Source organism: Osmerus eperlanus, chromosome 2 (genome assembly GCF_963692335.1).
Source record: "Osmerus eperlanus chromosome 2, fOsmEpe2.1, whole genome shotgun sequence".
NCBI classification, from domain to species: Eukaryota; Metazoa; Chordata; class Actinopteri; order Osmeriformes; family Osmeridae; genus Osmerus; species Osmerus eperlanus.
Genome location: NC_085019.1, coordinates 513129 through 529851, shown reverse-complemented (window position 1 = coordinate 529851; position 16723 = coordinate 513129). Strand labels below are relative to the sequence as shown.

Below are 16723 nucleotides of genomic sequence, written 5' to 3'. Positions count from 1 at the left end.
TCACGGCGCTGATCTGAAGACCTGTGTGGAGGTACACATCCTTGTGATGGGCGTGCTTCATGGAATATTTCAGATCAGGAGTTTCAGCACTTTTAACTTTTAATCTCATGTTTGGGCTGGTTTAGGAGCTGTAAGAAGGGTTCTGTACTTCAGTGTAACGACTCCATGACAACCCTTTCATTATATCTGTGTGAACCTGCAGGAAAGCTTCTTATGTAGTGGAGTGTGATAATGTACAGTAGAGGTTAGAAACGGCATATGAAATGTAGTAGGTACGCACAGTCGGGTGGGGCAAGACTGTGAGGATCTAGAGTGGTGCGGTGGCGCTGGGGTCAGAGGTCAGAGGTCATAGCAGGAGGCACATCTGTTGATATCATCAAGGCTTTGATCGTGTGGCCATGTGGCGCTACAGCTTCCACACTTTTATTTTCCTGTTCTTATTTACGACAAAGGACAGGGACATACCAGGACATACTGTCCACAGGACGGGACATACTGTACACAGGACAGGACATACTGTACACAGGACGGGACATGATGCACGCACACAGGGTGTGCACACACACACACACCCTCAGTCCCAGTCAACACAGTTGTTTCTCTCTCTTTGTGTGTTTGCTTGTCTCTGTCTCCGGGTCCCCCCCCCCCCCCCCCCCCCCCCTCAGGAACAACAGCATTGTCATGGTGACGAGGAAGCTGAGGAATGGGGTGTTTTTAGCGCACAGCATCTGAACCAGCCTGGAATGCTGGGAAAATATGAATCACCACTCTCTACCTTCTGGTTGGTGAAGGCCAGTAACTTGATGGTGAAAATGCTTTGTGGACACGTTTAGGGTCAGAATGACCCGGCAGCCCTCAGGGACACTCAGCCCTGGACCCGGAGGACAGGAAGTTGTACCTTGAGATGGGCCGAAAACACAGGAAGTCTGTATCAGCATGCCTGGAATTCCTCCATTGTGTTCTCTACACAGAGAACATATACTGTACCCTGTCTCTCCCTCTCTCTCTCTCTCTCTCTCTCTCTCTCTCTCTCTCTCTCTCTCTCTCTCTCTCTCTCTCTCTCTCTCTCTCTCTCTCATCCCTCTGTTTCTCTCTCTCTCCCTTTCTGCCTTTCAATCTCCCTTTCTCTCCCTTTCTCTCCCTTTCTCTCTCTCTCTCTCTCTCTCTCTCTCTCTCTCTCTCTCTCTCTCTCTAACTCTGTGAGGTCAATAGTGTCTTTTTGTATTAATATAATGTGAGGTCCAGTTACCAGTGTGACACTAAAACAGATAGTAGTAATGACTCATTTTTACTCAAGTACATGTCAGAGCCCACACTTGTTTACTTTAACTTGAGTGAAAAAGTGTAGTCAGTACTTCCAACTTTTACCAAAATCTTTTTAAACATGAGTGTATCTGTACTTCTATTTGAGTGAAGGATGTTTGTACTTTTGCCATCTCTGGCTGTGGTTGTGTTTGTGCATGTGTGTGTGTGTGTGTGTGTGTGTGTGAGAGAGAGTGTGTGTGTGTGTGTGTGTGTGTGTGTGTGAGAGAGAGAGTGTGTGTGTGTGTGTGGTGTGAGAGAGTGTGTGTGTGTGTTGCCACAGGGGTGTCATGAGTGGAGGTGGTGTGTGTGTGAGCACAGCTGTTTCTCTCTCTCTCCAGATGTCACAGTCTGAGCTTCAGGGTGCTTCACAGAGAGGATATTAATATCGTAGATAACAAGCCAAAGACACTAAGATACATATTTACTGTATATTTAGTTTCTTCACTAGACTTTGCATTGTATAAACATCAAGACAATCTGAAACACATGTTCATGATTCTGTCACATATACTGTGCAGATTATGAACTGTGATAGGTAAAATATACAAAGATACAGTAAGAAAACAATGCACGTAGGAAAACTTAATTTATTTGAATATAATTTGCAAAGAAGTGAAAATCCAACAAATTCTTAAAACATCTATGATAGATATAAATCAAATAGCGATTGAGATTTAAAAGAAACATAACAATCAATCATCAATAAACAATACAACACTCTGCTAAAGCGACAATAAAAACATAAATACAAATATTCTCTGCATCTCTGAGTTCCAACCTTTAAAAAAAAGTCATTTGTGTCAGAAGACGCTGTGACACTGCTGCCACCTGCTGGTCAGAGCAGGGAGCGCACCGGTGCAGTCCTTGTACTTTGTACGTTGTCACTGATCAGAAACATTTAATAACTAAACATTTATGTGGTAAGTTCGAACGACCTTAACGCAAATTAAATTCAGACTCTGTATTAACTAACTCTACTGATGTACAAACAAAAACCTTTCAAGCACCCGGCAGTTACACAAAGGCCAACATCCCAAATTGGCCAGAGACTAGAGAGGCTTCTGCTCCACCTGCACCTCTGCCAGAGACACAGCGCCCCCTGTAGGCCACCCAGGAGGGACTGCAGGCTGGCCCAGTTGCCCCCAACATCCTGAGGGAGTAAGTACCCTGAGGTGTGGAGGCGGGTGGTGGGGGGGCAGGGTTGATGGGGGGCAGGGTGGTGGGGGGCAGGGTGATGGGGGGCAGGGGTGGTGGGGGCAGGGTGGTGGGGGGCAGGGTGATGGGGGGCAGGGTGGTGGGGGCAGGGTGGTGGGGGGCAGGGTGATGGGGGGCAGGGTGGTGGGGGGCAGGGTGATGGGGGGCAGGTGGTGGGGGGGCAGGGTGGTGGGGGGCAGGGTGATGGAGGGCAGGGTGGTGGGGGGCAGGGTGGTGGGGGGCAGGGTGGTGGGGGGCAGGGTGGTGGGGGGCAGGGTGATGGGGGGGCAGGGTGGTGGGGGGCAGGGTGGTGGGGGGGCAGGGTGATGGGGGGCAGGGTGGTGGGGGGGCAGGGTGATGGGGGGCAGGGTGATGGGGGGCAGGGTGGTGGGGGGCAGGGTGATGGGGGGCAGGGTGGTGGGGGGCAGGGTGGTGGGGGGCAGGGTGGGGGACATGGGGGTGTAGGCGGGGGGGGCTTCGTCGGGGAGGGGGGGCTGGAGGAGCTCTGAGCCGGGACGTGTCTCAGCCGGACTGCTGTTGACGTGGTTACCGCTCCAACCGTCCGCGTCGTTGCCGTGGCGAGCGAGTCCCTCTAAGGAGCAGGAGAGGCGAGGTTGGGGCAGGACCACGTAGCAGCTCTCGCCCCCGGGGGGGTGCAGGGCGGAGGAGCAGGGGGTGGAGGGGGTGGAGGGGGTGGAGAGGCGATTGGCTGCCCTGCGGGGGCCTGGAGAGACAGCTGCTGTGCTGGAGAAGAAGATGTAGGGTCCGCTGAAGCTGTGTCCACTGCAGTCAGGCGTCTGCACCAGCAGGACGGGGGCAGTAGGGAGGTGGTGCAGCCTGCCATCCACATCCTCGCTCTGCAAGTCAGACATGGAGCTGCACCAGAACACCCCAGGGTTAATGACACACTCAACAAAGAACTATGTGTGAGTGTGTATGCATGCTCGTGTGTGTGTGAGAGTGTGTGTATGCATGCTCATGTGTGTGTGTGTGAGAGTGTGTGTATGCATGCTCATGTGTGTGTGTGTGAGAGTGTGTATGCATGCTCGTGTGTGTGTGAGAGTGTGTGTATGCATGCTCATGTGTGTGTGTGTGAGAGTGTGTATGCATGCTCGTGTGTGTGTGTGTGAGGGTGTGTATGCATGCTCGTGTGTGTGTGAGAGTGTGTGTATGCATGCTCATGTGTGTGTGTGTGAGAGTGTGTATGCATGCTCGTGTGTGTGTGTGTGAGGGTGTGCAGGCTCACCAGGTGGAACAGAGACTGAGGTCTAGGCTCTCTGTGGTGTGGCTGAAAACCCTACATCTGGAACCTTGGGACAAGGAGACCCCACCAGGATACTTCTGTAGACAGCACACACCACCAGGTCAACACAGCACAACAGAAGCAAACACAACAGAGTGGTACTGACTGGAACAGGATGGAACAGAACCGTTACCTTCACATTCCCCCCCACGATGTCAGAGAGCACTTTGCTCTTCACAGGAGAGGGGAGGGAGCCCTCCCACATCACCATCCGCCTGCGGACAAAACACCTCAACTAAGATCATGGACACACACACATGCATGCTGGCATACAAGTATACACTCACACACAACACACACCGACTTACACATGCACACACACTCATAACACACACATTTGTAAACACACTCACTTGTAGCAGGCTGGTATGGAGAAGAAGCAGAGCAGGGAGATAGCGGCGGCGGAGACGGCCACGCAGCTGTACAGTGTGGCCGCTGAGAAGGAAGCTGTCAGAACAGACAGGTCACACAGGCTGCACTAAACTAACCAGTAATACTTCAAATCTCATTTGACAAGCTTGTGAGACAGCGCTGGAAGACCCAACCCACGTGTGGTGGATTATGAAGATTATGATAATTATGATGATTATGTTTTTAATATGTTTCAACATCACTGAAAGAGCACAGGGCTTTAAAGAGACGCACGGAGGAAACAATAACACAGGCTTTCAATAAATAATAAAAGTCTGATATGAAACATTTATTGAGGATGATGTAATGACACTACATTATGCAGTCTAGAAGTTCCCAGCTAGGATCAGAGTTTGGTTGCACTTAGACAAGGTCTGAAACTAAGATCGACTCAAAACAGAATGGCTCTTTGTGCTTGTGCAGCTACCTGAGCTTCTGTGTTGTATCTTTTCGTCCACGTCCACTACAACAGTTAACGCTGTACAGCACAAAGAGCAACTAGTTCTGCTGCTACGTAGTTAGCTTCAGGGGTGAAAGGTCACCTGGCTTTGAGGTCCAAGTGGCCAAGGCTGACCACTCAGAGGGAGGGCCTTGGTAGGAACTGTGGTCAGGGAGCACCTGGACCCGGACCTGGGCCACATAGGGGCGGGAGGGCAGCAGGCAGCTCCCCAGGACGCTGGCAGAGAGAGACCCCTGGGAGACGTTGAAGACTCTGATCACATGCTGAAGAAGCAGGAGAGGAGAGAGAGGAGGAGAGAGGGGAGGATGAGGAGGGAGGGAGGAGGAAGAGGGAGGGAGGGAGGAGGAGGAGGAGGGAGGGGAGGGAGGGAGGGAGGAAGAGGGAGGAGGAGAGAGGGGAGGAGGGAGTGAGGAGGAGGGAGGGGAGGAGGAAGAGGGAGGGAGGGAGGGAGGGAGGGAGGGAGGGAGGGAGGGAGGAGGAGGAGGAGGAGGAGGAGGAGGAGGAGGAGGAGGAGGAGGAGGGAGGGAGGGAGGGAGGGAGGGAGGGAGGGAGGGAGGGAGGGAGGGAGGAGGGAGGGATGGAAAGAGGAGAAGAGGAGAAGAGGAGAAGGAGGAATAGGTGGAAGGAGAGTAGGAGGAAGTGGAGGATGAGATGGGAGAGTGGAGGAGAGGAAGGAGGGGTAGGAGTCATCATGCATAGTAGTGGTTCTCATGTGGGCTGATCCACAAATAATTGCTTTGTCACTGTCTCACCTGCGCTCCAGCCGGATAGTAGCGCACCTGATAGGAGGGAGTGACGGTGCTGGCAGACGGGGAAGCAGACCATGTCAGCTGCCAGTTCTCTCCATCCTCCTTCACTCTCACTTCTCTGGGAGGGTCAAGACAAACTGGGCCAAAGAAAACAATGTTGGAGTTTTAGTGTGAGTAGAGAATCAGACTGACATGTAATACTAAAGTGTTTCATTAGGTGACATCACTGGCACACAATAAAGAGTCAGTCAACAAGGAAGAAAGTGATTGTGTGTGTGTGTGTGTGTGGGAGGGAGGAAGGGTGACTAACTGGTAGTGCTAGACTGAAACTCCTTGGTGTTGTGAGAAGGCAGCAGCTCCACGTAAAGGTGCTCAAGGTCAGAGGCAGATATGAGACAGCTGAACCGCAGCTCTGACTCTCCTGGTTCATCCTGGACCGTGGAGTTAACACAGCACCGCACTCTGAGAGAGAGAGAGAGAGAGAGAGAGAGAGAGAGAGAGAGAGAGAGAGAGTCTGTTTCTCGCTTTCTCTTGTTCTCTGCCTTGGACAAGCCACTACTTTATGTGTGTCAAGGTAAAACCACAACAGTGAGAGATCTCCTTTTCTGGAACTGTTATCAGCATCAGATTTCCTCTTCTCTCCCCCGCCCCCTCCCCCCCCACCCTCCCCCACTTCCCCCCCCCCCCCCCCCCTCTCTCTCTCTCTCTCTCTCTCTCTCTCTCTCTCTTTCGGAGACTGCAGAGACTAGACTCACTGGCTGGTGTCTTTGTGTCTGCAGGACAGCCGGTAGGTGCTGGCCTGAGCCAGATCCCTGCTCAGCCTCCAGCTACACTTCACCACACTATCTGTTTCCATCACACAGTCCAGCCCCCAGGGCCCTGGGGGGCGGGGAGAGGGAGGGAGGCAGAGGAGGGGAGGGAGAGAGGATGGAAAGAGGAATAGAGGGAGTGGGGCAAGGGGAGAAAGAGAGAGAGAGATTATTAACACCAATAATTAAAAGGAGTATTATTGTACCTTATTTTTGATCTTGACAAAAGGCTCGCTGCATTGTGATATCAAACATTTTAAATAATCATGTAGAGATGTTCCACCCACAGGGCTGTGAGAAGAGTAAGCTCTCACCCTCTGTGGTCTGCCACACCACCAGGGGGCTCCACTCACTCCACACTGCCCACGCCCCGCGCGCTCGCACCCTGGCCTCGTACCGGCAGCCAGGCTGCTGCGACGTAGCGTTCAGCCTCAGATGGGTGTTAGAGACCTCCACAACCTGCAGGGAGAGGGGAGGGAGAGGAGACAGGGGGTGAGAGAGGGGAGAGAGGGGTGAGAGAGGGGAGAGAGGGGTGAGAGAGGGGAGAGAGGGGTGAGAGAGGGGAGAGAGGGGTGAGAGAGGGGTGAGAGAGGGGTGAGAGAGGGGAGAGAGGGGTGAGAGAGGGGAGAGAGAAGGAGGCGAGGGCTGTGTCTCTAACATGGCCAGCATGACGGTAGAGTTCTTACCGTCCAGTCCTGCTGCTGGGTCCTGTAACTCAGCTGGTAGCGAAGGCTGGAGGCCGGGGGGCTGGAGGCCAGGGGGGACGGGGGGGGGGTAGGGGCTGGCCCAGTGGAGCAGCCGACCCCCTCCCTCCTCAGCCTGCTCTGAGAGCTCCGCTGGTGCACGCGCTCTCACTGCAACACACACACGCATGCCCACACACATGAACGCTGCAGATATGTGGGAAAGGGTTCAGGAAGGGGCTCCCAGACACAGGGCTCACAGACACAGAGCTCACAGACACAGGGCTCACAGACACAGAGCTCACAGACACAGGGCTCACAGACACAGGGCTCACAGACACAGGGCTCCCAGACACAGAGCTCACAGACACAGGGCTCACAGACACAGAGCTCACAGACACAGAGCCCACAGGCACAGAGCTCACAGACACAGAGCTCACAGACACAGGGCTCACAGACACAGAGCTCACAGACACAGAGCTCACAGACACAGAGCTCACAGACACAGAGCTCACAGACACAGAGCTCACAGTACAGCCTTCACAATAAAGGATCACTTTGCTTTACAACCTTGAAAACTGACTTCTAAACTGTTTCAAATTGAGCTGGTGTTGAATGTGACCCCACCATGAAAGGAAGAGCAGCAGGACTCACCGTGCTGGGAGAGGGGAATGCGTGGGGGCGTGGCCAGGGCCCCAGAGGGCTTGAAGAAGAAGGCGTGGTTATAATGGGCTCCGAACACAAGCGTCTTCGAACAATGGACGGTCCTCTGGCCACTGGAGGTCCATATCTCCCTGTACGGCTGGCACAGAGACTTACTGAGAGAGAGACAAGGGGGAGACAAGGGGGAGAGAGAGGAGAGAGCCAAATTGTTTTAGTTTTACCCTGCATTTCCCTCCCTCTCTCCCTCCACTCCTTTTTTCCACCCCTCCCTCCCTCCTTCCACCCCTCCCTCCGTCCTTCCACCCCTCCCTCCCTCCTTCCACCCCTCCCTCTCTTCTATCCTCCCTCCCTCCCTCCTTCCACCCCTCCCTCCCTCCTTCCACCCCTCCCTCCTTCCACCCCTCCCTCTCTTCTATCCTCCCTCCCTCCTTCCACCCCTCCCTCCCTCCTTCCACCCCTCCCTCTCTTCTATCCTCCCTCCCTCCACTCTTACTTCAGGTCACAGCTGTCCTTGTAGCTGGCCCAGTGGTGGAGGGTGAGGCCTGTGAGGGCGCTTGTGTTAGGGGTCGTCCAGCTGCAGTTGAGCCGGCTCTGGTAGTCATTGTGGCATTTCAGGGACTCCAACACAGGGGACACTGCAGTGGCAGAGGGGACAGGACTAGGTACTGAGCTGGCATAAGATTCAGGTTTAGCTGTTAGCTTTGACTGTGGCCATCTTAGATTAAGGCCTGTGTCTGATGTGTGTGTTCTGTGTGTGATGTGTGTGTGTTCTGTGTGTTCTGTGTGTGATGTGTGTGTGTTCTGTGTGTCGCTTTGAATAAAAGCGTCTGCTAAATGCATAAACGTGTGTGTTCTGTGTGTGATGTGTGTGTGTTCTGTGTGCTCTGTGTGTGATGTGTGTGTGTTCTGTGTGTGATGTGTGTGTGTTTTGTGTGTGATGTGTGTGTTGTGGTTGATAGTGAGGGTTACCGTGTTCTTCTGTGCTCTTGTGGGCTCCGCAGACATCCTGTCCACAAGCCAGGCCCAGAACCGAGAGCACCAAACCACAAGCCACCCAGAGGAGAGGCACTGTTTCTGGGGAGACCAAGGCAGGGTGAGCCAGGGGGAAACTCTCCCTACTGACCAGCACAGAAGATCCGGATCATTCTGGGATGACTTAGCAGTCATCTCATCTGTCTCTTGACACCCAAGATGAAAAATATCAATATCTTTACATTTTACATAAATGTTTGGGTAAAATAAACAGAAAAGTCACAACACATTGAACTGGAATTATAGGATTATTCCTGAGGTCTTCAGTTCTCACTGAGAGCCCATGCAGCATGTTCTCTCAGCTGAATACATACAGAGGGTGGTGCAGGCTGGCTACAGTGCCAACACACCGACACACCGACCCACCGACACACCGACACACCGACCCACCGACCCACCGACACACCGACACACCGACACACCGACACACCGACCCACCGACACACCGACCCACCGACACACCGACACACCGACATTTTTGTATAGCCCTTTTTACACGCAAGCATGTCACAGAGAGCTTCACATACGCCCATAGAACTGCCCCTCAACAGTTTATGTTGCAGGGTCGCAGGATGTACAGTATATCCAAGTGCAGGAAAAGAGGCCAGACCTTATGAACTGTTGTAGAGAATATTTAAGCAATAATAGCATGCCCACACACATGTTTGTGGTATTGCAAAGTTCTCACAATGCCAATAAGTGACTTCCACCCTGCTTCTTAGTAAATGACACTGGCCACTGTGGTGTGTGATCACATCCTCCTGCTCTCTCTCTCTCTCTCTCTCTCTCTCTCTCTCTCTCTCTCTCTCTCTCTCTCTCTCTCTCTCTCTCTCTCTCTCTCTCTCTCTCTCTCTCTCTCTCTCATCTACTGTAGCTCTCTCATCTATTGTTGTGTAAAATGTCTTCAGTCAATCTTCAAAGTTCAAAAAACGGCACTGGAACTCAACAAAGTTTGATGCAAAGTGTATACTGGTCTTCAAGAAAACAAAAATCCCAATAAACGTGAGCTGATCCCGGGATCAACTGATCTTCACCCCCTGGGCATGCTGGGTGACAATAATAAGTGTTTCTCTTAAAACAGGTTCTGTAACCCACAATTACGATGAGGCTGCTCACGCTGCTTACACAATCAGGCTCGTTGTAAATCCTCCCTACTTAGGGCTAGTGCTGACCTTGTGCAGGCGGCCACAGATAAGATTCTAGACATGGGGTCAAAAACAGTGCATCTTGACTTGTAGCTCAGGCCTCTGCCTGCGAAGGACGATGCCTGCCTCCAGGTGGCCTTCTCCCTCACTCCTCAGCCTCTGTCACCCAGATCTCACACTCAGGCTCAATATCTTCTATTGTTTAGTGATAATAATAATAATCAGTCAACAGCTTAACATATGGTTTCCAGTAATATAGAACAACAGTAAAAGAGGTGATTCAGGAGTTTCATTTTCAATCAGATAAATCCGTAATCATCATTTCAACAGTATGGAGTCAATATCCACGTCACTATCTCTCTCAGCTATCTCTCTCATCTATCTTTCTCATCTATCTCTCTCAGCTATCTTTCTCATCTATCTCTCTCTGAGGTGTTATTTACATTTACATTTTACATTTAGTCATTTAGCAGAGGCTCTTATCCAGAGCGACTTACAGTAAGTACAGGGAAATTCCCCCCGAGGCAAGTAGGGTGAAGTGCCTTGCCCAAGGACACAACGTCATTTTGGCACCGCCGGGAATCGAACTGGCAACCTTCAGATTACTAGCCCGATTCCTTAATCGCTCAGCCACCAGACTCCCCATTTAGGGTTACTCATCTCTCTCCCACTATTCTCCCTCCATATCTCTGTTTCTTTCACACTTTTTCTTTTATCTCCCTCTTCTCTCTCTTTCCCTCCCTATCTATCCCCATACTGTACAGTATGGGGATACATAACATGATAAATGCAGCCCTTCTGATGACTAACAATAGAAAACTCCCCAACCCTCCCACCTCCCCACCCGTGGGTGTCACACGTGGCACAGCATGACAACTATATTAATAGTAGCATCAAACTAGATGTAGAAATGTTTACTTGAAAGAAGTCGGATGTTTTAGAGGTATTTAGCTCAACAAAATTAATAGAAAGAAATATGTAAACCTGAATATGTCTTTGTTATGTAAAGATATAGGAGCCATGTAGAAAAGGACCTTAGCTGAAGGTTTTGTTAAAGCGCTGACTAGTATGTTGACTTATAAAACTGGAGACATACCTTACTAAAGAAGCAGGGTAACAGAAACATCTCACCACTTATGTACTGCAGATATTCTCATAAATGAACATACCTTTGACTGTTCCCATGGATCTGTCTATCCATGCGTCTCTGTAGCAGTTGTTGAAATGTGATCGTAGACTAGAAAGTCACAGTCAAGCAGTTTTATCTTCCTCTTTTTGTCCTAAAGCACAATTCAGCTCCTTTAAGAGATTGAGAGAGCTGGGGGGCGGGGAGAGAAATAAAGTTAGACAAAAGGAAATTGAGAGAGAGAAAGAGAGAGATCATCACTTCCCAACAATGTTTTATTATTGGAAGAACAATGTGAAAAACATTTCCTATAATCAGTCAGTAGACAGTACGTTTATAAATCATGACATAAATCGGTAACACTTTATAATAAGTCAACGCTTTTTGGCATTTACAAAGTGTTAACTAATAGTTAGTTAATCCTTTATAAAACATTTTGAAACATTAACAATACATTATTAAATAGTTAATAAGCTTATTATTAAACACTATGTTGATCATTAATAAACACTGTTAAAAATTATGTATTTTATTCATAATACAATTCATAAGGTGTTTGATAACTGCATTATCATACTTTATAGACAGCTTGTTAATATAGTTGCAAACCAGTAGTCTAAAAGGTGTTAATGGTACATGAGCTGGTATAGAAAGCATTAGCAAATGGTGAACAAACCATTTACATTACCTTTATAAAGCATGAGTAAATAACTAACAACATATTTACTTATGTCTTTAATTAATGTATGCCAAGTCGAATACAGGATGTACACCATGCTTTGCAGATATCTTAACAACTATTTTATAAAGACTTACTAATGATGCAACTTCTGATTAGTAATGCAAGTTATAAAGCATTTACTAACTGTTAGTTAAGGCTTTTGCGTGACCTAATCTAAAGTGTGAACTATCTATGCCTTATTAAGCATTTATAGAAAGACTAGGCCTATAGATGTTGTGTTTTGTTTTTTTAGAAGAAATAGCTGTTAATTTATTTACCTGGGTAATAAAATAGTATTTTATTTCCATAAGAAGCAATACAGTAGAATTGGTATAAAAGTTGGTTACCCAAAGCTGTATTTTATTTTCCAAAAATGGCTGTAATAAACTGCAAAAGGTCAGCACGACCTACGGTCTCGGTTAACAAACGTTTTAACAAATCTCTGCTTTCAAAAGCGTTTGCTGACCTGTCGAGGAGTAGCTAAACATTTGCAGGTTTCTTATATACTACAACAATACGTGGGAAGATCCCAAATCAAACACGGCGAATCTGGAGCAGACGCCATCTTGTCAGAGCAATCAGCTGCACTTGTACTGGTGACGTCACTACATCTCCAAGGCAACATATCAACAACTCTTTTGAGAACGTCTTCTGAACCAATAAGAACAGCATATTGGTTCAATTGCAACAACAGTACGAGCGTTCTGATTGGCTAATGGGTAGTCATGCCAGCCGCGTATTAAGTCTTTATATATATTTATAATACGGGTGGTTAAAATCAAGCATTCTGATTGGTTGAGAGTGAGTCACAGGGTGAGTACGTGTTCCAGGGTTTGCCGGCCCTCCGCTGCGCGTCGGGCCTAACAACACCCTTGAACACGTACTTTATTGGCGATAAAGTACTGCCTCGAGTACCTTATTGCTTTTATAATACGGTTGCCAGCGAAATTATAAATAGTAAATAAATAGTAAGCTGCCTTTCAGCACAAAATAGTTATAGACAACAAACATTGTGTATCGCATTTCAATAGCCGAGAGAAAATAGTCCCTGTAAACAGTGGCTGTTGCTATGCAACGGACAAACAGCATTGTGAACTTCACGTTTGTTAGCCTAGCTAGCTAGCTAGATCTCGCAATTGACTTTGCTCATTTCATAAAAGCTGCCTTTAAAATAACAACAATGACAATGGGACACTTTCAATAAAATAATATTTATTTTAAACATTAGGTCTAAACATGTTACGGTTTGCTTATATTGATTTGGATATTAACACTAATTGTGCTTCCATGGAAAACGTTTCTCATGTCCCCTTCGTCTCTGATGACATCGCTTTCGACCACTCTTGCTCACTCTTGCTCTCTCATCTTCGGCTAACCACTCATCAAAAGTTCTTCCCCCCAAAAGATCGAAGTTAACATGAAACATGTTTGCTTACTGTTAATCTTGAAATGACAACAAAATGACAACGACAACCAAGTGACAACCAAGTGACAACGAAAATTACCAATGACAACCAAAAATGTAACCGTTATTTTGAGTGTGCACTAATATGGAACGCTCCATTTTAAGGCAAATGTAAACAGGCGTACTGTAAACACCTGTACACCGTACACAGTACTTTATGCTCAATAAAGCACACCCCATGACTCACTCTCAACCAATCAGAATGCTTGATTTCAACCACCCGTATTATAATCCATCCATCCATCCATCATCTTCCGCTTGTCCGGGGGTCGGGTCGCGGGGGCAGCAACCTAAGCAGGGAGGCCCAGACTTCCCTCTCCCCGGCCACTTCCACCAGCTCTTCCTGGGGGACCCCGAGGCGTTCCCAGGCCAGCCGAGAGACATAGTCCCTCCAGCGTGTCCTGGGTCTTCCCCGGGGCCTCTTCCCAGTGGGACGTGCCCAGCAGTGGCGGTTCTACATTGAATTACACCCAGGGCGAGACGCCCTTCGCGCCCCCCCCCCCGCGCTATATTAATATAACTTTTAGGGAGGAACACTTTTAGTTATGACGTTAAACTATACTTTGTCACGAAATATAGTTGTAGCAAATAGCAAATGTTCGTCTTTGAAACTACCTACAGATTTGAAAATTCCGTTGGCTAATGTAATGGCATTTTTTGATATAGTTACTAAGAATGTATTTTTAATAGACTGAGGTTGTGTTTAAACAAATGGATGTTGCAGTTGGTCTTAAGGTATTTATGGTATTGGTTTATGATGCCTGATTGAGAAGCTAGGGGCACAGAGGTTGGGGGATGTTTGAGTTCTGTGGCCTAAAGGGAGATGGATAGATGGATTCAGTTGATCTAGCAGCCCTGACCTTTTGGCCAAGGAGATTGTGTCCTGTGTCCTGTTTGTGTTTCATTAAGGGTATCTTTACTGTCCTCATTTAGAGAAAGAGCCGTGACATCAAAAGACTTTGGTCACTTGACCTGGGGGGTTATATTGTCTTAACTGTCACTGAGCAGTGCTGACCAATCACAGAGTTCAGAAAAACCATTTGATCTAAAGTTTATATAAGGCAGGGTTTTGGGGTTGTTCTGTATCACTCTGGCGAACGACCTGTGGCTAGCACCTCCTTCGTTATGACTGATCACAAAGTACTTTGTTAAATCATGATCTGTATAAGCAAAATAAATTTATTGTAACCGCCATCTCTTGACTATTCAAATCTACACAGTGCCGCTTGAATTTCCACCATTACACTAATTACAGGGCCTAACCTAAATAATGAAAATAAATAATAACTGAACTTGTAACAGTTTTGTTGCAAAGCACACTATTATGGTGAAATGTTATCTCGTGTTTGTTGAGTTAAACCCGAAATATTGTTGTTGCATAGCAAGCATCATAGCAAAAAGGCTAACAAACGTAAGAGTTAGCCTATACCCACCAATTAACATTAGCCCTTCATTTATGACATGGATACCGTAAGAATCATACAGAGACATATTTGCATACCTTTATCTTTTTCTCGTTTCTCCTCTTCTTCTTTTCTTTTTTTTCGAAATTGGGCACCTGATGGCTTACTTGACCTTTTCATGTCCATCTTCTTTGGCACTAAACAGTCAACAGATTTCCCATCCCCCCAACACTGTCACTCACGACCAGAAGTCAAGACTAAACCAATTCACCTTGGTGACCACAATCGTTTTGTGTTACATATTTTTATTAGCCATTTCACACAATTAAAAAAAACAAAAATGTGCAGGAACTTTAGGCCTATATTTATAATATTATGAATGAAATGTGCGTTATTTGGAAGAAAATCGAGGTGCAACTGACTTTAGCCCACTAATTTAGAGTATTGCACAGTGAAATGATAGAAAAGAGAAAACCGCTTAGCGGCGCAGAGATTTTTATTTATTTATTTTATGCTCGTGCGCCCCCCACGTGACATGAAAAAATGCCGCCCCGGGCGGCTGCCCGGTCCGCCCGTGCCTAAAACCGCCCCTGCTTTTGTGTACATAGAAAAAGTCTTAGATCTTTGAGTTCGGCTCATGAAAAATGGGGACAAAAACAAGTGTTGTGTTTATAATTTTGGTCAGTGTACTTTAGTGTGTCGTTTTCCCCTCTGTACTCTGCCACAACACATGGAAAACCCCCTTAGGCAAATATTTTGCATGTGTGCACCCATGCACCCCCACATATTCGTGTTTGCATCCGTCTGTTCGAAAGTTCTGTTAGAAAGTTCTGCGGTATAACACAAGTTATACTGCAGACCTGTTCCTTTTCCTTCTTTCTCTGAAATTTGACTTCTCCTTTTCTAGCGGACAGATTCTCCCCCCTCCCCCTTAGGCGAGCTTTCGCGAGCACAAACGAGCACAAACGAACACAAACGAACACAAACGACTTGGTCTCGTACAGCTTCTGGATCTCCCTCTGTCGGACGGGGAAAAAAATTGCACTCTGAACAGTATACTTGTCAGTTATTTCCTCTTTTTCTTTTGATCTTTCTTCTTCACTGACAAATACTTTTTATCTCCATCCATACTCCCTCTCTCTCTCTCTCTCTCTCTCTCTCTCTCTCTCTCTCTCTCTCCTCTCTCTCTCTCTCTCTCTCTCTCTCTCTCTCTCTCTCACTCTCATATATATGTGTGTGTATATATATATATATATATGTGTGTACAACTGGTCATAACGATATGCAGTATACATCACTTCCCTGTCGCTGAACTGCGGAGCATGACCCCATGTGTGCTCCTCCTGGCTCAGTGCAGAGATGATGTCATCACTGTGTGTCCCAGGCTGGAAGGGAGCCTCTCCTCTGGAGAAGCTCAGCCTGTCAAACTCCTGGGTCTGACTCACCAGACCACCAAAACAGTGCCGCCTAGTGGATGTCTGAACTAAAGGCAAGATGTGGAAGCTTTCAGGTCGGCGGCGATGGAGAACAGGCAGCCAGAGAGGCAGCTTCGTCTACACTAGCACATTCTGTTTGCTCCCAACTCCACCCTCTATCACCTCCACCCTCCACCCTCTATCACCTACACCCTCTACCCTCTATCACCTACACCCTCCACCCTCTATCACCTCCACCCTCCACTCTCTATCACCTCCACCCTCCACCCTCTATCACCTACACCCTCTACCCTCTATCACCTCCACCCTCCACCCTCTATCACCTACACCCTCCACCCTCTATCACCTCCACCCTCTATCACCTACACCCTCCACCCTCTATCATCTCCCTCCACCCTCTATCACCTACACCCTCCACCCTCTATTACCTCCACCCTCTATCACCTACACCCTCCACCCTCTATCACCTCCACCCTCCACTCTCTATCACCTCCACCCTCCACCCTCTATCACCTCCACCCTCTATCACCTCCACCCTCTATCACCTACACCCTCTACCCTCTATCACCTACACCCTCCACCCTCTATCACCTCCACCCTCCACCCTCTATCACCTACACCCTCCACCCTCTATCACCTCCACCCTCCACCCTCTATCACCTACACCCTCTATCACCTACACCCTCCACCCTCTATCATCTACACCCTCCACCCTCTATCACCTACACCCTCCACCCTCTATCACCTACACCCTCCACTCTCTATCATCTCCCTCCACCCTCTATCACCTACACCCTCTATCACCTCCACCCTCCACC

At 48.3% G+C, this 16723-nt stretch overlaps 2 protein-coding genes across 2 annotated transcripts; both read right to left on the bottom strand.

Moving 5' to 3' along the window:
- Positions 1-855: 855 nt before the first annotated feature.
- LOC134034010 (uncharacterized) lies at positions 856-6278 on the bottom strand. Its single transcript, XM_062478320.1, has 8 exons — positions 6178-6278; positions 5426-5540; positions 4756-4936; positions 4156-4249; positions 3936-4017; positions 3746-3840; positions 2953-3375; positions 856-898 (listed from the first exon to the last, which is right to left on the bottom strand). Exons 1-8 carry the CDS (start codon positions 6276-6278, stop codon positions 856-858), a joined length of 1134 nt encoding a protein of 377 aa, XP_062334304.1.
- Positions 5754-10996, bottom strand: LOC134039437 (interleukin-3 receptor class 2 subunit beta-like). The gene is made up of 8 exons (XM_062485311.1): positions 10924-10996; positions 8547-8651; positions 8071-8212; positions 7569-7732; positions 6918-7085; positions 6546-6690; positions 6178-6301; positions 5754-5884 (listed from the first exon to the last, which is right to left on the bottom strand). The coding sequence occupies exons 1-6, from the start codon at positions 10937-10939 to the stop codon at positions 6674-6676; spliced, it is 612 nt and encodes a 203-aa protein (XP_062341295.1). The 5' UTR covers positions 10940-10996; the 3' UTR covers positions 5754-5884; positions 6178-6301; positions 6546-6673.
- Between the last annotated feature and the right edge of the window lie 5727 nt (positions 10997-16723).